This window comes from Pipra filicauda, unplaced genomic scaffold, assembly GCF_003945595.2.
Source record: "Pipra filicauda isolate LSUMZ 115617 unplaced genomic scaffold, ASM394559v2 scaffold26_size5592650_pilon, whole genome shotgun sequence".
NCBI lineage: Eukaryota > Metazoa > Chordata > Aves > Passeriformes > Pipridae > Pipra > Pipra filicauda.
The window spans coordinates 2,128,088-2,150,280 of NW_024104387.1; the positions used below are offsets into that span (position 1 = coordinate 2,128,088).

The 22,193-nt window shown below is 35.4% G+C and overlaps 1 protein-coding gene across 2 annotated transcripts in view; it reads left to right on the plus strand.

Moving 5' to 3' along the window:
* Positions 1-22,193, plus strand: part of SOX6 (SRY-box transcription factor 6) — a 239,648-nt gene that overhangs the window by 55,881 nt on the left and 161,574 nt on the right. For both annotated transcript variants that reach the window (XM_027737189.2, XM_027737190.2), the window contains exon 4: positions 17,369-17,458. In XM_027737189.2, the coding sequence (XP_027592990.1) occupies positions 17,369-17,458 (90 nt within the window). The remainder of the gene's footprint in view (positions 1-17,368; positions 17,459-22,193) is intronic.

The window sequence follows — 22,193 nt, forward strand, 5'->3', positions numbered from 1 at the left end:
ACATCTTTCAAGAGGTACAGCAGAAAAGAGTATGTGCTGACATAAAGATTAGATGATCCTAGGTAAAGGAGAAAGAAAACATAAGAAGCCAAAAAAGACAATAGAAATATTAAGCAAGAAGGATACATTTTTCCTAATCAAGTCCAGAATGAGTGTTTGCAGATTGGGTGCAAGGTTTAACCCCACAGCTAGTTTCACCATTGGAGGCCACTTTGTTGTATGCACAGAACCCATCTTTCCTCTTTCATGCATGCAGAACTCGACTCCCTAAAACTTATGTGTTGCATGTATGGATTAGAATTATTTTGTATTTGCTCACTGGTATTTAGCCTGTGGTCACTTGACAAGTGTGGCATTTTTAGGGTAAGTGCTATTATTTTTCTAGGCTCAGGGTTTACAGTCGTCATTTCATTTGGAAAATGTGGACAGGATGAATGGGTTTGTTCCTTTTGTAGGGGATTACAATAATACACGGAAGCTTGTGAGTGCTTCTGACAGATGTGCTGGCGGCCTGCCACTGCGTGAAGGGTGCGGCTCTGACTGACAACTTGCAATTATGTGATGATGAATGGTTCTGATGTGTGTTCAAGAGAAAACCACTTTCTAGAAAGTGAAAGTTGTGCATACGGTTCCTATAAAGTAAGTCTTAAGAAAGGCCTTAACTTCTATTTTTTGTTGGGATAACCAATTTGAATCCCCTTTTCTGTCAAACTTTTTCTGGTTTTGATAAATAGGGGCCAAACCGAAGTTTATATGGGGAAAATTAGCTTTGGCCCGTTTTGGCTTAAGAAATGCTTTATCTGCATTTTTAGTCAAACTGACATCATCACTGTAGAGATATACAAATGCATACACACAGAGAAATACTTAAATATATACACATGACTGTGCAGTAGCCAACAAGTTCATCAAAGAGAATCCATCGAGCAAAAAACCACTTTTCTGTCAGGGGTATAATTCACCCATCAGTAGGACTGCGTAGCTCATGTTAGTGTTAATGGGAGTTTCAGCCACACACCAAAGACACAATGTACCCACAGAGGACTTATAAATGATCCCTTTCTTTGCTAGATTTGATCCAGACTTTTTTTTTTTTTTTTTGCAAAAGTCAAAGTCAGAGTCTCTGAGCAACGAGACGTAAAGAAGGTCCAGTATAGGGACAACACCTGACACCTTGGCCCTGGAAAGTTGTTACAGAATATAATTGATGTTGGTTGACTTGGTATTGTTTTCCAATGCATTTAGTAGCTGATATGAATTGTCTAATTTTGGGGGGATTTTATGGGTAACTTCCTGTGATACTGTGAATTGAAACCAGAACACCTGCAAAACAAGAGGAATTGGGCTTTAAGATTAGGATGATCCCCACTGGTGTACTGCATACAGTTCCAGTGTCCCCAGCATAAGAAGTACATGGAACTGCTGGAGCAAATCTAGAGGAAGGCCATGAAGTTGGCAAGAGGACTGGAGCACCTCTCCTATGAGGGCAGGCTGAGAAAGTTGGGACCGTTCAGCCTGGAGAAGAGAAGGTTGCATGGAGACTTCATAGCAACCTTCCAGTACCTGAAGGGGACCTATGGGGAAGATTGAGAGGGACTCTTCATCAGGAACTGTAGTGATAAGACAAGGAGTAAGGGGTACAAATTGAAACAGGGGAAATTTAGGTGAGATATTAGGAAGAAATTTTTTACTGTGCAGGTGTTTAGGCACTGGAAGAGGTTGACCAGGGAGGCTGTGGATGCCCCAAGCCTGGCAGTGTTCAAGGACAGGTTTAATTGTGGGCTTAAGCAACCTGGTCTAGTGGGAGGTGTTCCTGCTGATGGCAGGATGGTTGGGACTAAATGATCTTTAAGGTCCATTCCAACCCCTTAAAACTTTATGATTCTATGTGCTGTCTGAGCAAGGAACAGGAGGTTGTAAAAGTTATGTTTAAAAAATAAAGAATTGAGCAAAGTTAAGAGTATGTGTATCTGCCCATGTAGCAAACATATATTTTTGGATGAAAAATTAGTGGTTTAAAAGTATTTTTTTGTGGTTTTCTGTTTGGCCAAACTCTGCCCTTTTGGAGGGCTGCTGGTCCTTGTCTGTGGTACAAAGGTGTTAATATCATGAAACATGTTCATATTAAAATTTTTAATTTAGTCTTTGCAAAAGTTGCCATTGTTAGAGAGAAGTTGTTGAACAGCCTGATCCAACATGGTGTTTCCTGCATGGCTTTGCAGCAAATTATTATCATGGTTTTCTTATTACATTTGTTGTCAATATTTGTTCTTATACTCTATTCATCTGTTTAATAAGCATAAGGTTTCTACTATTGGGGCCTGTGTCTCTTGTCAGTATCCATACTATTTCACTAGTGTAAAAAGAGTAAAAAAAAAAAAAAGTAATCCAAATGAAGGGGAAATTTTAATACTATTTTTGTAATTGCAAAAAGTAATGGAATGCTGCAATTTTTAACTTCTTAAATGTATTTTCTGTAGTCTTAGGTATTGAGTAGGTCCAGTTAATAGTTTTCAAAAGAAAGGAGATGTTATTGTCTTTGATAGAAAGTTCACGTTTATACCATGGTATAGGCTAGTACACTCATTAGGGAGTTACATTTTGCTGAAGAAGGGAACAGTTCACTTCCTATCAGCTAAAAGGCTTTTGGACAATTCCTGAAAATATCTGGATGTGGGATAGCTCACAGAAAGGAATTATTGTTCCTACATGCATGATTTTGTCACATTTCTTCTTAACATGCCTAGAACCGGAAACTTTCTGAACTTGAGAATCTTGAGAAATATCACTGTAGAATTGAAAAAAATTCCCTGTGACTTTCAGCATTCCTAGACTGTACCAGCAGCTCTGGGACCTACAGTGTCCACTTTGCCTTGGGAAAACTATGCCTGTGCATACTGCCTTCACCTCTTTGTGCAGGCAGAGGCTCAGTGTTCATGGACCTCTTGCTTAGGCTGAGCAGTTGTTTCAGTTCAGACAGTAAGTTTATGACATGCACAGCTTTGAAAGGAAAAAGGACCAAAACCCCTGAGATTAGCTCAGCTGGTTAGAGAAAGGTGCTAATAACACCAAGGTTGTGGTTTCAATCCCCATGTAGGTCTTTCATGTAAGAGCTGGACTCGATGATCCTTTTGGATCCCTTCCAAATCAGAACATTCTGTGATTAAAAACCTCTAGTTTTTTTCATGGCCTCTGAGTTCCGAAGAGTCTCTGAGTTTAATAGAAGTAATTCAGATGTTTTATTGTAATTTTTTGCAGGGGCCTCTCTCAGAAAGTACATGAGGTACTGTACATGTAGCAGTAGTAAAAGCAAACAACAATCCTTGCCACAGAGAGCTCTCAGTCAAATCTTGTAATAAGAGAGAACAGGTGAAAATCTGATTGGTGAGGAAAAGTGGGCAGTGCTGACATTGACGTTAGCATATTGATGTAAGGAGCAGCAGTCACAGTGTGCCACCTGCCCAGCCATACATAAGGTGGTGTAAATTATACCTTGCCCATAAATAAGTGTTTAAAAAAAGCTTAAGGAACCAGAGACGTGTAACTTGCGATGTTTGAGATTCTGCTTTCCTAGTGCTCATGATTATATTAATAGTGTAAGGGCAAATATGGGAGCAGGGTTCAGGCAGCTTTGCAGCCCAGAGATTAAAGAGGTGATTAGTTGACAAAAAAGATTGTACAGTTGTCTAAATACAGTAAGTTTTGTGGGTAATGTCAAGATAAAAAGCGTAGTAAGATAATTTTCATGCAGAGTAAAGACAATGAAAATGCAACCAAAGGGTAAGAGATTGATGTCAATTTTAATGTATGTAAACACAAATTCGGTGGACCAAACTGTGAGCACGTGGAGAACCTGGCAGCAGCCCAAACTTCTGCTTTTGACTTGATAGTAACGAGCCTTTGCATTGCACATTCAAACAGTTGTGGCCACACTACTTTTTCTGTATGAAGTCCATACATACATCCTTTGTATATAAAGGATCTAACCTTAGAAATCATGCAGTGCCCTTGCTAAAGAAACTCTAAAAGGAAGTATAAGTATAGAATTTAAAAGAATAATTATAACAATTAAGAAATATATGATTGCTGTTGTGAATTTTGTTTTTCCTTGAGTACCAGTGCATGAAGTACATTAGTCTGTGATTATTGAATGCAAAAGGAAACAAACCTTTGCCTGTTATTCATGCGCTGAATTTGGTATTATATTTAAATTAATAAGGCAATATTAGACCTCATAGCATTCTACAGCTTCTATGTGAGGGCAAAAGGAGGGGCAGGCACTGGTCTCTTCTCTGTGTGACCAGTGACAGAACCCGAGGGAAGGGCCTGAAATTCTGTCAGGGAAGGTTTAGACTGGATAGTAGGAAATAGTTCTTGCCCCAGAGGGTGGTTGGGCACTGGAACAGGCTCCCCAGGGAAGTGGTCACAGCACCAAGCCTGGCAGAGTTCCAGAAACATTTGAACAATGCTCTCAGGCACATGGTGTGATTCTTGGGGTTGTTCTGTGCAGAGCCAGAAGTTGGACTTGGATGATCTTCATGGGTCCCTTCCAACTCAGAATATTCTGTGATTCTGTGAATATAATAATTTATCAATGTACTATGTCATTTAGTATTCAAAAAAAGATATTTCCTACCTGTCCTTTTCTTTGGACCAAATAATTCTAGGATCATAATTGAGTAATCTTTTATTCTGATAACATGGAATTTTCTCTTGGTCCTAAATATGAAAAAACCCCAACATCTAAAAAAATAAGTCTGTGTTAGATTCTTTTTAATTGGTGTAAAAAATATACCATAAACCAACATTAATCTACAATTTCAAAATAGCTGTGTAAAATTTCATGCATGGTTACATTTTCTGGGGAGTTATGCAGCTAAAATTCACCTCATAAATTTAAACTGTTATAACTACAGAGTCTGGATTAAATAAAAAAAAAAGCAAGAAGGCTAAATGTTTAACACAGAAATTGTGTAAGTTATCTTTGTTACTTGAAATACACCTTGTAGTGAAGATTGTGGCATGAGCCATGAGCTCCATGGCCTGTTTCTTGCTTGTAGTGAGGAAGATTCTGGAAAAGAAAGGTTGTTTAGTAGCAGAATAGGAAATAAAGAATAACTTGAAACAAATAGTGTGAACGTACTGTTGTTACCCTTCTACGTAGCTATGAAGATTTAATTGTACTGAATATGTTTTAACGTTTTGGGTAGCAGATTAAGTATTATTAAATCTCTCAGTTTACAAATGACTTTCATGTTCTTGGCTCTGATATTGATTGTATTACTGTGTTACATATTTTGGGAAGATGCTTATGGTGATTCATTTTTCCGCCAGTTTTGGTGGCAAAAATTATTTTCTACTGTGAAACACAGGGTCCATTAGTGCACAGCAGTGTGACAGCACTTGCTCCAAGCAAACAGGGGAACCTACACAGGTCTGTCAACCTGTACATGGGGGATGTCAAGATCTGCTCTGTCAGGAGAGCAAAAGGGGCTTATCCTGTTTTGCTGCACTAGGACAGGGTGCAACATGCACACTTCTATTATCACGAGCGCTTTTGGTTGGTGAAGTGCAGCGCGCAGGAAATATTTCCTGTTCGCTCTGTCTTTAATTAGGCAAGATCAATACCCTTCAAATTGCCATTGTTTCCAAATCTGGCCACTAAATCTAATTTATAGAAGTCTGCTTTAAAGTTTTAAACCTGTGCTTTAAAACTTTTCGTTTTGCCCCATGTCTTCCCAACTGGTGAAAGTTTTCTTCAGTTACTCAACAGAACTTAAAATATACTAAAATTAAAACAATTTTTGTGTCAATGTAGATGATTTTCTTACATGATTAAGCAATACTTTTTCCTCAAGAAAGATTTCTGATTCATCCAGTTCACTGACAGGATGATCCTCCACGAATGTGAAACTATCCAGTAGCTTGTTATGTCCTTACTGGTCAGTTTGAAACCTTAATGCCTATTAATTGCTTGTCATTTGAGCTCTGCTCTGAAGACATGGATATTACAAAATTGGCTTGTGTTATTTTCAGCATGTTCTGTAAATGTGCTACAAATAAATTATCTTCTCCAAACTTTTGTAAAGAGGGAAAAAAGTGTACTCAGTATGCCAGCTTCACAGGTGTGGGACTAAGAGTTTGACTTTAAAAACATTGATTTCTTGGTTGTTCAGCTTGAGGTGTTAGGCCCTGACTCTTTTCCGGGGGACCTCACTTTGTGCAGCAGTTTATATATAGTTATATATATTATAGCCTCAATCTTTACATTGACTTTACATTGACACAGCTGCAGCTGTGAATGTTCAGCAGTTCCTCAAATAAAACCCCAAGTTTTTTTAAATTGAGCTCCCAGAAAATGAAACTGCGACCCATCATTTCTCCTCTGCAGTTCCCTCCCTCATTCATTTAGTTTCTTTGAACTTTTGCAATGAAATATAGACAATGACTGCATGGGCAAAAGCCTCATTTGCTCTGCAGTTCCAGTTTATGCCTTTGTCTGTGATTATCCCATGTACTGAATATAGCAAGAATCCCATACAAAAATTTGGCACATTTTTTGTTTTAATTAAAAAAATACCTAGAGAATATATCATAAAGTACAGGGGGGCTGAATTAGAATTTCCTGGGTAACTGTAATTCTAAGATTTCTATATCTTTCCATTCATTGACTTTACAAAATTAATAATATTCTTTTATATGAAAAAATGATGACTAATTTTCTGCTCCATGTATACAGGGAAGTGAAAATGCTAGAATATTGTTCTTGAAGATATTAGTTCCTTCTTTTCTTAAATCTTTGCAAAGATTTGTAAGAAGCCATCTATTATTCCTGAAATATATACCCATGGCAGTATTATGTTAATGGTTGGATGCCATGATCTTAGAGTTCTTTTCCAACCTAAATGATTCTATGAATCTATGACTTGTGAGGTTTGTAAACTTTTTAAAGCTCTGTTTGTTGGAATTAGCTCAGGAAAGTCTTACTTGATCTGTATTTTTATTTATATAGAATATGATTGTTTAAGTCAAAATTGTATTAATAAAAAAGGGGCTACAGAACTGATTTTGTCAGTGTATTGTAGTGTCCTGGAAGAGACTGCATCATGTGCCATAGAGACCTTCAGAAATGGTAATAGAGAGGAGATTCTAGCTATTGTTTTCATTCCTTTGCATCCTTGTTTGAAGTCATTTCAAATCAAGAGCATATTATTTTGCTTTCTTTGTATTACACTTTTACATTCAAAAATGCTTAAGGATTTCTCATGAAAAATTCTTTTTGTTATACAATTGTTTTAATTTCAGAATATTTTATGTAAGAGCTGAGTTAAGATTTTTATACACAATATTAAGAAGCCTTCAAATCTTTAAACAGATGTTTATTACTGCATTATTAGGGTAATGAGTAGAACATGATTTGGGGAACAAAATAGATGTCTTTTGAATCATTCATGTTTTGTTACTAAATCATCTGGTGTCACAAATTTTGCAAGGAACATTAATCAGTTTAATAGAAACTGATTTTTCTTCCTTTTCAGGAAGTCCCCTCACTCCCATTCCCTCAGCTCCCTGAAACTAACCTGGTGTGAAGAAGCCTCCACACTATTGTGGTTTTGTATTACCTTTTGTTTAAGATGCTTTTACTCCTCAAAACTTTGACTGATCTTTTCATATTAATTTTACAGAATTTCTACCTTGTTAAAAGATGCAATAATTAATTGGCATTGCACTTGATAGGAGAATACTCAATAACACAAATATCTATTTGTGTCCAGATAATTTCTTAAGTTGAGATGGGATCCTCTGCTTTTTTCAGCTTGATATAAGAATCTGGGAGAGTTGTGCAATCTTAAGAGAAAGAAAATCTGCCCCCATGTCTTTAATAAAATGAATTCAGTGACTGGGTTTAGAATGCAGCTGAGCAGAGGTGGACATGCCATCTGCAACTTCTTGAGCTACTAGGGAAATTAATTTTTAAAAGAAAGACACTCCATGTCCAAAGACCATATGATACATGATTTTTCCAGAGAAGTTTAACAAAGAAAGATTTAAAGATTAAATTCTCAATAGTTTGAGGAATAAGGAGAAGAATGTCATTTCAGTTTGGAAGTGTTTGAGAGGAGTGGATGCAAAAGATGCGAGTGAATTGTTTAGGGTTATAAAAGGACTATAACAAGGTACAGACATATGAGATTATGAGAAAGAGTAATTAGGCCAAATATTGGGAGAAATTTCAAATCTCTTTAAGACTAAGTAGACTATGATGGAGCTATGCTGGTGAGTTCTAGCTAACTTATTGGCTGTCATTCTTTTCCACTCTGAGGTATGAAAAAAAGATTTTCTAGAACTGGTCAATATAGAAAAATGTGAAGATGTGGAGGCAAATAAAATAATGAAGATTGAGCTCTGCTTCCATTAGCACAACTTTCTCCTTTTGCAAAACAACAAATATTGCAAATGCTATAGGTTTAGTTACTTTGCTCGTGTGTGCATAGTGAGAAACAGGAAAATAAATCTGTAGTTCTCCTTTTTTATATCAGTTTATAAAATCTTTTGGCGAGTGATTACAAGCAAGTTGTCTATCCCTGATTGCTGTTGTGTTAAGCCTGATGTTTTCTCTTGCCAGTATTCTATGTTCACTTGGGAAGTAAATAGAGGTACACATACTTAGGGGATACGTGTATTCGTACAACATACTGTATACTATGATTGTAATGCAAATAAGGTAATGCCTTCAATGAATACAGCCAATCTAACATTAAAATATAGCTTATCATGGAAGGGAAATTTTAAGTGGAGGAATGAAATGTACATGTAATTTTGATAGACTTAAAAGATATTTCTCTTCTACTAATATGCCAAAACATTGCATCCAAGCAATTACACTGACACTTGAGAAAACTCCTTTTGACATACATAGTGTATTGTCTAGTGCAGTGTTCATGAAATTAACATTTTCCTGAAGTAATCATATACAATTAAGTGACCAAATAGTTCTGAGGCAATACAACTCTATTTCACAGGAACTAAATATATTTCTTCACACTGATCCTGCATGTTTTAGTTGAGCAGTCATTAGCATGTTTATAATGGTTCTAATTTAGCACAACATTTTCTGAATTTTATCCTTGAGTCATTTACAAATTGTTCATATTGAGTAAACAAAGGAAACAGATTGCATTTTATACTTAGTAATTTATCTGAAAGAAGAGGGGAGGGTTAATTGTCTAAAAGTTTTGCTCTGTTTGGGGAAGTGATTCTAGTCTTGCATTGCTTGGCACACAATGCTTTTTTCCCTCTGTTCCAGGGGGAAAAGAGAAAAAAAAGAATGGAGGAGTGAGTAAAATGAAAAATTAGGAGCAGGACAAGATTTGCCACTCCCAAAGGGGAGTGTGGAGCAGAATTTGAGCTGGCACGAGATTATCTAAAACAGTTGGTGCATTCCTTAATGATCAAGTGCTTGAGAAGTCCAGCTCTCTCTCACAGAGCATCTGTGTTGATGTTTATATCAGTGCCCTGCTGTATGGGAAAAGCATGCTTTCTCTTGTTGCTTTTCTAAAAATAGTGTGGCATATAGCATTGTATGAGTTATTTTAAGAGAACAAAAACATTTGCAAGGTTAAAGGTCCTGCTTTTTAATAAATAAATAAAAATAAAGGTCAGAACTGTATCTTGGGTTATTCTTTCCATGAAATTCAAACTCCTTTTTATCTAGAGTTTTGCATTGAACAGAATTCTGCTCTTTGCACTAGAGAATTCCTGTTCAAGCAAGCCATTTTAGGCAGAATTGGTACAGGCTCAGACTCTACAGTTTTTCCCAGTAGCCACATCACAGAAAGCAGGTCTGAAAATTACCCCCAGTTTAATTCCAGTGTTTCTGTTTAGAATGTCTGTTGTTTCATGCAAGATCTAGACCATTCAAGTAGTGCAAATGAATTCAGAGGAAAACCAGAACATTTTAATGCCTAATTATTTTTAGTGAGCTTGGAGAGTTTTAATTAAAAGTTAAGAGAGCTCTCCAAGCTCTTACAGTTCTAATTTTATCATATTGTGGAAATCTTGTCACTGTGAAAAAATGTACAGCAATTGGCAGATCTGCTTGGTTCCCTGTCCTAAACAAAACTGTGTGTTAGGTAGTCAGATCTCAGTTGCATTTCCATCATTGCTCCATCTACTGTGAGCTGACTGCCTTTTGCATATGATTCTATTTAGGAAGGATTCTTTGCCTTTTTTACTTGTTTGTTTGTTTTTGCTTGTTTGCAGTGTTTATCCCCCCGCCCCCCCTTTTTTTTTTTTCTTTTACAATACTACCTGGGTAGGAAAGAGTCAATATGAGAGGAGGGAGTAAGTGAATGGCCAGGATTATTTGTCTCCTTAACATCCTAAGCAAGATATAGAATTTAGGAGTGATTTGATTTTATTTGTATTTTGCAATAAATAAAGCAAAAGGGATTAGCTTGTCGTCCTGTTCTAAATGTCACTTTGCTCATTTTTGAGTTGTGATTGCATTTTTGTTTTTTCAAGAACTTGTTTTCTGAAAGTTTATTAAATCAAGAAATTCTTGAAAAGTTGGCCAGAGAGATAAGTTCACTGGCTAACAACATGCTGAAATGCCTTATATTTTAATTTTCTGATAGACCACGACAATTAATTACAGTATGAGAATAGTATGGAAATTGAGAAGGATGAGATGAGATTCCCCTGACCTGCCGCTCCACTGAAAGCAAGATTGGAGCCAAGCTGCTTGTGAACAAGAGACAGTGGCAATACATTGCAACTGTGTGTGTTAAGCCTTCAGGCTGAGTTTTGATTAGTTTTGTATTGTTACTGTCTCCTTTTCTTTTATTTAAAGTTTATTGAAACAGAAAAGGATAATTTGTGCTTGAAAGAAGAAAAAAAGTAACTATGGCAACAAAAAAAAAAATCTATTTTAGTAACAAACTTTACATCCTTGGAATAAAACAGGATAGATAGTTCCATCCAGCAGTTAAGTTTCTAATAGTCACGATTGAATTATATTTTATTTTTCAAATAGTGAATGAAAACATAAAGTCCTTAATTTAATTTTGGATTGTTAGAAGATTATAAAATTGTGTTCTTTCAAAGTGAATTAAATTAACCTTTTGCCTTTCCCTTTGATACTGAAATGTTAGAGTTTGCATATAATTTTAAAATACACAGTATGAAGCATGAAAATTAGGAAATATTTTTACGATCTAGTTCTGTACTAGGTGGTTCTTTATCTCAAGGAAATCTGATTGGCAGTGAACTCACAAGAGACGCATAAGCAAGCTGTTGTCATGTACTCAGAGATGGATCAGTTAATCAAAAGTCCCAGCACAAGTTTATTAAAACACTAGATCTTAAAAAATATACTTAGTTTTCAGAATAATTCACAATTTTTGTGAATGGATCTAATAATAGCACTGATGGACCTGGTGTTTCAGTTTAATTGTAAGCAACAAACATTGACTAGAGTAAATCTAAATTCTGCTTGACTTTTATTCAGAAATATTTGTAAAGTACTGATTTAATTTTGATTTTTCTACTCTGAAGAGGATTTAGTATCCCATGAAGAATATTGAAACAAGTATGGCTCTTTCAGATCCATGATGTATTATTATTTTAGATGCCATGTACTTAGCTTCACTCACTTGAAAAAAAACCCCGTTTGCACATGGAGCATGTGGTGAGATATGCAAAGGTACAACATGAAGCAGACCAAGAAATGGTAGTCACTTTAATGCTTATTTGCAGTTTAGTTGGTTTGGGGGGAAAAAAGCAGCTCTTCTGGGGAAGGAATCCAGCGCGGTAGGCCAATGTCTGTCACAAGGAGTTCATACCCTCATTTAACATTGTTTCAAAGAAAAAAAAAACCAAACCCACACAATACTTTTTCTCTAACAAATGCTTCATAGATGCTGACAGGCTAATTCCACTTGTGCTGTTTTTCTTATACAGAATTGAATGAGGCATTTGAACTTATTTGACAAAAGCTGATCCAAAGGACACCTTTTGTCTCCCCTGGAGCTGAAGGCAAATAAACGTAATGAGAGTAGATTTGGGAATATAGAACATTAGAGATGAAGGAACTTGCATAGTGTTAGGTAGTCCAAAACCCTGCAAAAATGAGATCTTTTTATGTTTAGCAATATCTACTGAATTATAATGGGATATAACTACAGACTATAGTCCTGAAATAGAGACAAAGATGCCTCTAGGTCTGTACTATCGTTCTTCTAAAATGCAGAAAGGAACTATATCTTCCTCCTGCTGAGGATCTGATCATGCTTTAGAACAATTTCTCTTGCAGCATGCCTGATTTCTCTTCTAAATCCTCTACCTTGTCTTTTCCAGTGCCTCTTTCCTTGAGATGTAAGAGTTCAGATGCACGTAGAAATATGTCACCTATACCTCTATAACTTTGACTGAATTATATTTCTCTATTGCTTATGAACTTGCCATGCATTTGCAATCATTATTAATAAATCAATGTGCTTTTGTCTTCTGTCACAAAGTAATGTATGCATTCAAAAAGAATTGTATGCAAAACAAGTCATGTTTTAGAACTCATATCATTAATAATTATCAGTTTGCAGTATTGTTAAACATGTTTTGAGGGAAGCTTATTATAAAAGAAATAACAAGGCACTGCACAGTAGAAAGAATAAGACAGTTCAGTTGATCACTGGTATAGATGTTATAAATATGCCAGTCTGTACTATAGTGTTTTATTAAGTCTCAAAAAGTCAAAGCTGATTTGAAATAATAATGTCTGACAGTCAGTGCTTTGAAGTTTTGCTGCTGCACTCTCACATTTAGGTTTTCTTTTATGTATGACTTTACCATAAAAAACAAAAACTCACACATGGCATGAACGTCTTTTTTTTTTTTGTGTCTGTATTTCAAAGAAAGTAATAGGAGGCTACTTCAGTGAATTAAAAAGAAAAAAAAGGAACAACCCCCCAAAATCAATGAGGATAGGTGCAGGCCACTGTAAGGTCATACAGTATTCATGTAAGATATAGCTGGGGTTGGTAACTTGTTGATGACTGTAAAAGTGAAATTAAAAGAAAAAAAAACACACAAAAAAAACCTGAAAAAAAGGGGAGAATAAGGATGAGACAAGAGGCAAAAGCTACTCTTGATTCAAACAAGATGACTTTCATTCAGTCAGAAGAACTTGAGAGCTTGGCTGTGATAGCTAACACGCTCGTTCTTCATCACCGGTCGTGCAACAAAGAGCTGGATTCCATCCATTCCATGACTGATTGATTACCCAACGGACAAATGTTAATTCTTTTCATCGATGCTTTGTCATTGTGAAGAGATCCTTTTCAGCTAACACCTAGGTTTTTTTCCCTTGGCTTTTTTTTTTCCCCCTGATTATATATCTTTTAACATCCTCTTCTCTTCACCTTTTCAGAACTGTCATGTCTAACAAGATTCTCACAGTACTTTAAACTCCTTTAGTTTACAATTAAAATTGCTAACTAAGTATGTAACAAACCATGATATTAAATAATACTCAATGATTTAATTTAGTCATCATAATTATACTTAACCTGTTTGCTGTCCTTGAAAGAAATTTTTTTTCTAGTTCACAAGAGAATATAAAGGATGAGAAGCTGCGTGTTTTTCATAAAAGAAATTGCTCCAGCGCAACTTCATGAGTTTGATCTTACATGTGCCAGTAGAAAATATGCTATTTTGTGGCATAAGCATAACTGTGGTTTATAAAGTCAGTGAGAAGAGCTAAAAATGTATAAATGCTAATTTCTTTCATTGCTTCTTTATAATTGTCTTTAGCAAGAATACCCCTGAATTTTGAAAATGTCAGGATCCACAAGGTTTTGGAATAGTGCTGAAGCAGAGCCTCAGTGCAGGGAGAGTGATGCAGTGCAGATGTGAATTTGGGCTTCTTTCTTCAATGTTCAGTGATGGATTCCAAGTCGATGTTTTGTTTCTATATTGAATCAAATCAGAAAATGAATCAATATGGATGAAGACATTTTACTGATGTCAGAAGATATCTTTGTAGATTTTATATGTCTGTAAAAATTAATTTTCAGTACAGAAATAAGAAAAATCCCTTTCTGATTCACAATCCTTTTCAAAATGTGTTTGTGAACACAGAATACAGAACTTGAAGGGAGACATGCCTTTCAAGTATAAGCCTTTATATTTGGTTTTGTATTTAATGTGGAAGACCTCCAGAGAGTTTTGACACATATCATTATTTTAAATTCTAAAAAATTATGCAGAATAAACATGCTAATTGAAAATTTACAGGATTTCAAGAGAGCTATTTTTACAATGTTATGAAAAAGTTTATTAAAAGGCTCATTGTGTAATCATTTTGTAATCTTCCCAAAAACAAAATACAGTAGCTATAAATTGTGTGGTCAGATCTAGAACATAGAATTTGAATAAGATAAGGGTGTTAAAAGAACTCATTCTTAAGGAATTTTTCAGTCATTTATAGAGATAAAAATTCAAACTTGAAATGTGATTATATCAAAAAGAAGGCACACAAATAGACCTGTTTTTCATTCTAGTTCTTTCTCAGTCTGTCTGCAGAAATGTATTTTTTTTCCTTACATAATATAAGAATACTACATGCGTGTTCTTAAGAACGATAAGAGAAGAAACAAAACAAGTGCTTTTGAGGAAAGTATTTTCTCAACTACTGTAATATGCTAGTTACCTCTTTTTTTTTTCTTTTTTTAAATGAAATGTTTTTTCTTTATGTGAATTGAGGACAATATCTTAGGTAAAAGCAGTAGAATACATAATTTATAGCAAACATCAAAATAAAACTCTAAAGATCTTTTTTTTCAGGGATGAGGGGTCTGAAATTTTGGCAGGGGAGAAACATAGAAACGTCTTTTTAAACTAATCATGATATCACAAAAAAGGACAAATTATAATGTTCTATTGGTAATTGATGGTTATTTCTTGATTCTCCTATTATCAGGCCAGAACTCATAAAAGTAATAAGTGCCTGTTATTGTTAAAAGTAAATTGTTATTATATAACAAGTATTTTAACACTGCCTATTGCAACTTACAGCTCCTTAATTTTGTCTCTTTCACAGAAAGATATAATTAGTAAATAAATTAGCTTTTCTGCTGAAATATTACTTCAAAAATATTTATGAGCTGCGTTGTCTTTCCATGGAGGCTTGCACAGTGAAAATGTGTTGCAATTAAAACCTGATCTTTGATCTTTCGGTAGTTACAGTTTGGTTTGTTTTCAGCTGGTTTTTGTTTTGTTTGGGTTTTTTGTTTGTTTGTTTATTTCAAATGAGCGATGTTAATGTGAATTTTTAGACTGAAATGACTTGCACCCTAAAATATGATTGGCCATATGACCTTTTTTTCTTTAAACTTCTCCCTAAAGCTTTAACTCCTCCTTTTGTGACCTGTTTGAATGCTTCTCCTCCCTCTGAGTATTTTTGGAATCCTCTGAGGTGGAACAAACTGTTACCCGTTGTAATGAAATGATCTGTGTTGCCGTTCTTAAATCTGGGCTTTTTTGCTTTTGCTTTTGCTTTCACTTGTGTGAGTGCTTCTGCTGAGACTGCTGACACGGGAATTTGAGCCACGATTTGACCTTAATCTGCCAGTAATTTACCAGAAGACAAGTTAGACTGAATTCTTCCTTCTTGTACAACCTAATGTTAATTCCTAAGTGACAGGAGTGGGATCAGTACTAAAATTATCAAAATTTGGAATCTTATTAGCTATTTAGAAAGCACTGTATGAATTGTTCTTCTCCTAACACAAGTGGCACCTTGCTGTGAGAGTTTCTAGCAAGTGAAGGTGTGTGGCTATTCCCAGTGTATGCCTTAAGGAGTGATGTGCTCAACACCACCCAGAGTGATGTGTAGTCTTATAATGAAGGCTTTCTGCAAAGATTTGCTTTGGGAACATTCAGATAATGTTTTTGATATCTTGCAAAACTGAGCCTAAGGGTTTCCAAGGAGTTTAACATAAACATTGTTGATGAGTCTTTCTACAGATGAAAGTAAATGAACAAAGTTCAACAGAAATTCTGTTATTGCTAACTGGGAAGGAAAAATAAGTGTTCAATTGTTTGCAGAGTTTGCTTGGTAATTGTTTATAAATCTGAATTGTGGTTCCCAAAGTCATAAAAATCTGTAACACAACATCAACCACAGAATCATAGAATGGCCTGGTTTGGAAGGGACCTTAACGTTCCAATCCCCCTGCCATGGGCAGAGACACCTTCCACTAGACCAGATTGCTTTGCATTTCATCCAACCTGGCCTTGAACACTCCTAGGGATGGGGCACCCACAACTTCTCTGGGCAACCTGTTCCAGTGCCTCACCACCCTCACAGTAAAGAATTTTTTCCTAATTCTAATCTAAACCTACTCTCTGCTTGAAGCCATTACCTCTTGTCCTGTCACTATATGCTCTTGTAAATAGTCTCTCTCCATCTTTCTTGTAGGCTCCCTTCAGGAGAATTTGTAGGCTTGTACGCTCCGTTCATAAAAATTCCCATATTAAAAGTCACCTTCTGTAAGCTGTCTGCAAGGTTATGTATGATTTAGGCTTCAGAGACAGTTAGTTTAATTTAGGAACTGAAAAAACTTTAGAATTTATTGAAGTCTGTTATCCTCAGTATCAAATTTTGTGGTGGAATTGGGGTCTGATCATAGAAAACTTACTAAGGCCTCTTCTACTTTCTCCAAAGTGTAATGACTTCAGTGACAGTTTTGCCTACAGAAGGCCTCCCAGATTGGGGTAACAACTTGAAATGTATTCTGAACTTCATATTACGAAAGCCTCTCTTCTAATCATTGCATGTTGTTTATAGTGTACTGAGAAAATTCCTGATACTGTGAACATCGAATATGTAGAGTGCTTTTATGAATTCCATGGAGACATTACATGAATAACTTTTGCATTGACATGGGTATAAAAATGGGTTTCAGATGTCACTGTGTGCCAAATTTCCAAAAAAAGCTACTAAATCTTCATGTATAATTTCAAGTGTACAATCATTCTCAAATGAAAAAGACAGAATTCAGATATACATTGGCAATCTATGCATGTAAATTGGCAGTTAGCATGCATAAATCCTCAACTAGGTTTTTCTTTCAATTAGACCCTTGTTAAATCCATAGTAACTCCATTAACCTCAGGGGAATTACTTCGGATTTAAAATGCAGTTAAATAAGAACTCTGTTTGGCTGCAAGTTCATTTCCCTTCTAAACTATCATTCAACTGGTACAGGAAGAACAGTTTTAAAATGAAGGTGGCACCTGTTTTCCTGATATGTGAGGATATATTTGATAATTCTGTTTCTTTCTTTTTTTTTTTTTTTTTTTTGAATAGATTCATCCTGTATGGAAAAGCTACTTTCTAAAGACTGGAAGGAGAAGATGGAAAAATTAAACACAAGTGATCTCCTTGGTGAAATTAAAGGTATCTGATTAGATCAAATTTTAAATGTTTGCATATATTTTAAAAAGGGGATTGAAGATTTTTGAAAGTTCAGAAAAAATAATAGAAATAGCTATCATAACTAGAGGGTGCCTTCCTCTTATTAGTCAACTCACTCTGGTTTTTAATGTTTATCTTCAAAATGATGGATGAGTCTGCCAAAAAAAATAGAGTATGTCATAATCAGTTATAGGCAGTATCAAGGATGTTATCACAAACACCAGGTTAGTTACATTAGTTCATTGACATGAGCTATATATCTCTGAGCAGAGGAAGAGGAAGAAACATGGAGTTATGAGTACTTGGTACTGCTTTTTCCCAGTTGCATAAATTATATGTAGAAACTGCTTTCAGATTATAAAAGGGGGTAGTTGTGTGATTACTGTTCTAAATATTTCATTCAAAACTGGCAAAAAAAAAAAGCATTTGTTTATATTAATTCCATTTCTGCAGAGAAAGAGCAGCTCTGGATGAAATTTGGGACCTACTGAAACCAGTGCAAGTTTTATTGTATATATGGACAATAAGTTCCAATATTTTCATGATTTGTTGAACCTACCAAGCTAGGAAAAGTGGAATTCTCTTGACAATTAAGTATTAGGTAGAAAACTTGAAGTGTTTTTCCCTACCCGTCAATTTTTCCATGGATTTCCTTAGTGAGAAGAAATTCGGTGTTATTGATTAAACAACAAATCTAAAAGGTGGGGTTTTTGTGCTGTGAGAAGGGAACATAAGGCATGTTTGAGGAATACACAAAGTACCTAAGATTAATTTCTCTTCAGTTGTATAATTTTATTAAATTGCAACTAAGGTGTGGAGACAAAGAATTATGCTCATAATATTAATAAATCTTTACTGTTAAAAAAAGATTCTATTTGATGAAAATTGATTCTTAGGGTTTCAAGTTTCCACCAGGGAAATTTAAGATAGCACAATTTTCTTAAATTTTTTTTTTAATATACAAATAGACAAAAGATTGGCCCTTTTTAATAAGTAAGTTGTAACTAGTTCCTTCAGGATCAAAAATCTCTTGGATTCTCCTGATTTTTCTGGCAGAATTAGGATAATGTATGTATGTTAAGCAAGTAAGAAATCCTATAGTAATATCAGTGGCAGAAAGATAGTATACAATTTTACAGGAACATGTTAAAATTGGCTGTGATAAAATCCCCCAAAATTATGTCTTGAAATCACATTCTATTTAAAGCCATATTGTCTCTTAATAGTGTGAAAAATGTTGAATGCTTGTTCAATTGTTATTGTCCATTAATTGCAAAATATAGCTACTTAGTCTTTAAATAGAAACTACTTGAATGCTATTAGCGAATCAAATTTAAAAGAGGTGGGATCTCTAACAATGCAGAATAATGTTCTTTATTCTTTTATATGGCACAAAAAGCTTTTTAATGAGCTTTCATTTATTGAAAAAAACCCTTTGTTTTTTCTGGATTTATGTTGTTCCCCCTCTTTTCTTAGCATATGTAATCTCTGCTGAGTGAATGGGTAGAGTTCTTGCTTCTAACCCTTTTCTCGTCTACCTACAAAGCATTCTCACTCAGATTTGGAAGAATTTTCAACTCATTCAACTACCCTTTCTGGGTAGGGAATAACTTATTAGCTGTATAAAAAGGATCATCAGATTAGACTCACCAGATTTATGGGTTGACAGTCATTCAGTTAGTTTCCACAGCTCTTTTCCTGTGTAACCTGTCCTTAAGTTGTCACAATGTCTGCAATATTCATCTATGCTATTAGATGGCTTCCAGCAAGATGCAATAATGAATCTTTGCTGCTGCAACTGCATGTAAACTTTTTGCAAAATAGCACCAACGTGGAAGATAAAGGATGGTTGCTCTTGTGTTGTGCTTTACACTTCGAAACTCTTGACAAAGACATTGGTGTCATTTTGTGCAAGAAGAAAACTGGATGCACAGTTACATAGCAGGAGTAGTGGCAGGTCTGAAGTTGAACTCATTCCCTTTGGTTTCCCAAATTCATGGCCTAACTGCTGTCCTCAGGTTGGTTACCTCCAGCTGATAGAATTGTTATTTACCTAATAGTTGAGTATTAGCTCATATCAGCATTTGTGTACCTTAAAAATCATCTCAGAAAGAAGGAAACCCAAAAAAATCAACAATCATGGCAGCATGAAAACAAGATTACATGAAGGGAAAAAAATGAAGTAGGGGAACCAGAGAGAATTTTTAATTCACCAAAGAAGCATACTTTAAAATAAATTCTTTCATTGTCCAAGGTGGTAGATTTCAAAATCATGAAGTTCATTTCCATAGTGCTGATTGAATTTTCAGCTGTGTAACTGGCAGGGCATGATGAGGTCTGAAAAAACTACATTTGAAAATCTGTTGTCTCTGGGAGGGCAGATATATTTTTCCTTAATTTCTGTTAGATTCTAAATAATTTTATTTAATTGGCTGATATTTTTGGCTTTTCTGCAGACTTTCTGCTCGTATTACTGAGAACCTAACTTAAAGACATGAAGCGATGTAGTAAAAATAAATGGATGAATTCATTAGAGGAAAAAAAATCTTGATTATAAGAAAGCAAGGTGTGGTCCTGTGAGGAACTGCTCTTTGCACTGACTGTTACCGGGAGTTGTTTATTTTAGAGAGAAGGCGTTGTTCTCACTAAGGATAACCTGAGCACATATTCTTCCTCTGTGTCTGCACAACTACAGCTCTCCCCCTTCAGTGAAAGACTGGCATCTTGGTTGTGGGAAGGCAGCTCACTAAGAATCAGTGCCAGAAAAAAGGATGAAAGCAGAAAAAAAAAAGTACCACTGACACAAACTGTTTCTATTCATGTTTGGGAAGCACACAGACGAGAAGAAAAGATAATTGGTTGAGAGAAACAAATAAAAATGGTATTTTCTTGCTTTACCTTCTATATTTAGAACACAATAGTGTTAATCAAGACATAATTATAAACTATATCTATTAATTCAAACAATAGAAGCCAATACAAAAGTAACAAACAGTGAATAATTCGTTTTTTCTCAGTGTGGGATTGTTCCTGTTCACAATTACTTTTGCATAGTGTGCTTCACTTGTAAAACTGCTTTTTCTGAGTTTCTTTATTAGGATTTCAGTTATTGATAATGGTCCAGATTCTTCCTTGAATTCCAGCCAAACAAGCCATTGACTTCAGGGAGGTTTCATGAAACTCTGAGGAGCATTTGGCAGAATGCTTTGTAGCCAAATTCCAGTGGTTAAATAAGTCTGCTTGTTCATTTGATATGTTTATAAATGAAACTCATAGGTCAAATTTTCAAAGATCTGTGAAGCAGTTGAGCTGAGTTAAATGCCCTGCTCACCTGGAAAAAAAAACCAACCAGAACTGCCTATACAAATAATTTGATTATGTGCTATTTGCCAGGGTGCACATGCAAATAGATTTATTTAAGGTATACAAACAATTTGTTAGGCTTACGTCCAGCTTTTGCAGTATTGGGTCTTTTTTTTATAAAAACTAGGATCAGGAAATACTTTTTGTTCTAATTGTTGTTATTATGTATTTGAATAAACAAAGTGATGCAGGACTCTTTTCTGTATTTTCAGATACTTGGGTGCACAGAGTTCTGTCCTCACCCTCCCTCACTGCATGTATTTCTGTTGCTTAGTTATCTGGTTTTTCTTCAGCAGCCACAGCTAGGCAGAGTAGCATCATTTATCACTATACAGAGTCTGTTTTAAGTTTTCTGTTTCTGTTCCAAATATAAATCTCTGGAATAGCATAGTCTTGCATGCATCAGGCAGTTGTCCTACTGAAATAGCCCGCAATGGTCTTTCTCAGCACACAGAGTCTTTGAAGATCAAATAAGAAAGGTCAGTCTTTAAGTAACTTAAGCAATGATGTTATCGTGAAAGGGTCAGAATTGGTCTAGCAGCCTTAGAGAAGAGTGACTCCTGGGTCACCAGCTACTGTGTTGCAGGTTAGTCCTCTGGCTTCCATTGGTGGTGCTTACAACTGGAACTATCTGTATTTATAGGCATTGTGACTTGAATGTCACATGCTGTCTTTGTACAGTATACTCTATTTTGGGGAGGTGAGTGATTGGTGTCCATAGCTTTATCCAATACAGAAGGTTGTTTCCATTATGTGGAATCCTGTGCTTATTCCTTCTCCTTTTATATTTGCTACTTTATCAATAAGAGCCTAAATCTCCTGTTTTGTGTGACATGTGCACATTTAATGGACTCAAAATATTTGGGTAGGTGGGAAGCAGCATTCCTGTTTCCTAGGAAATGTTGAATTTAGCAAAGTGAAGAAACTTCACCCACTTGATAGTCTCCTTCTAAGATATACTATAAACAATTTTGGAAAGGATATTTGTCCCTCGTATAAGGAAACAGAGGAGACTCAAAGAGGTGCTTTCTAGGAGCATTTTTTTGGTGTGTATTAGTGACTGGAAGAGGACAGTGAGGCACAACTGTTTGGATCTAGTAATTTAACACTATCCATTTCTGGAATAGTCTTGGAGAGAGTTGTGCATGAATGAATCCTTGAGAAAGTTTATGTTCTCCTTTTTTACAAGTGAATTCATTTGTTTTTTAAGCATGGTTTATGAAAAATTTTAAAATGTTATTTTTTCCTTCTATTTTATAAAATTTGTCTTCACAGATAAGCTTTCAGGTGTTTCTTGATGCACTATATCAAACCAAGTGAAGGTCATTTTGAGGAAAATAAAACCTGTTTCTCT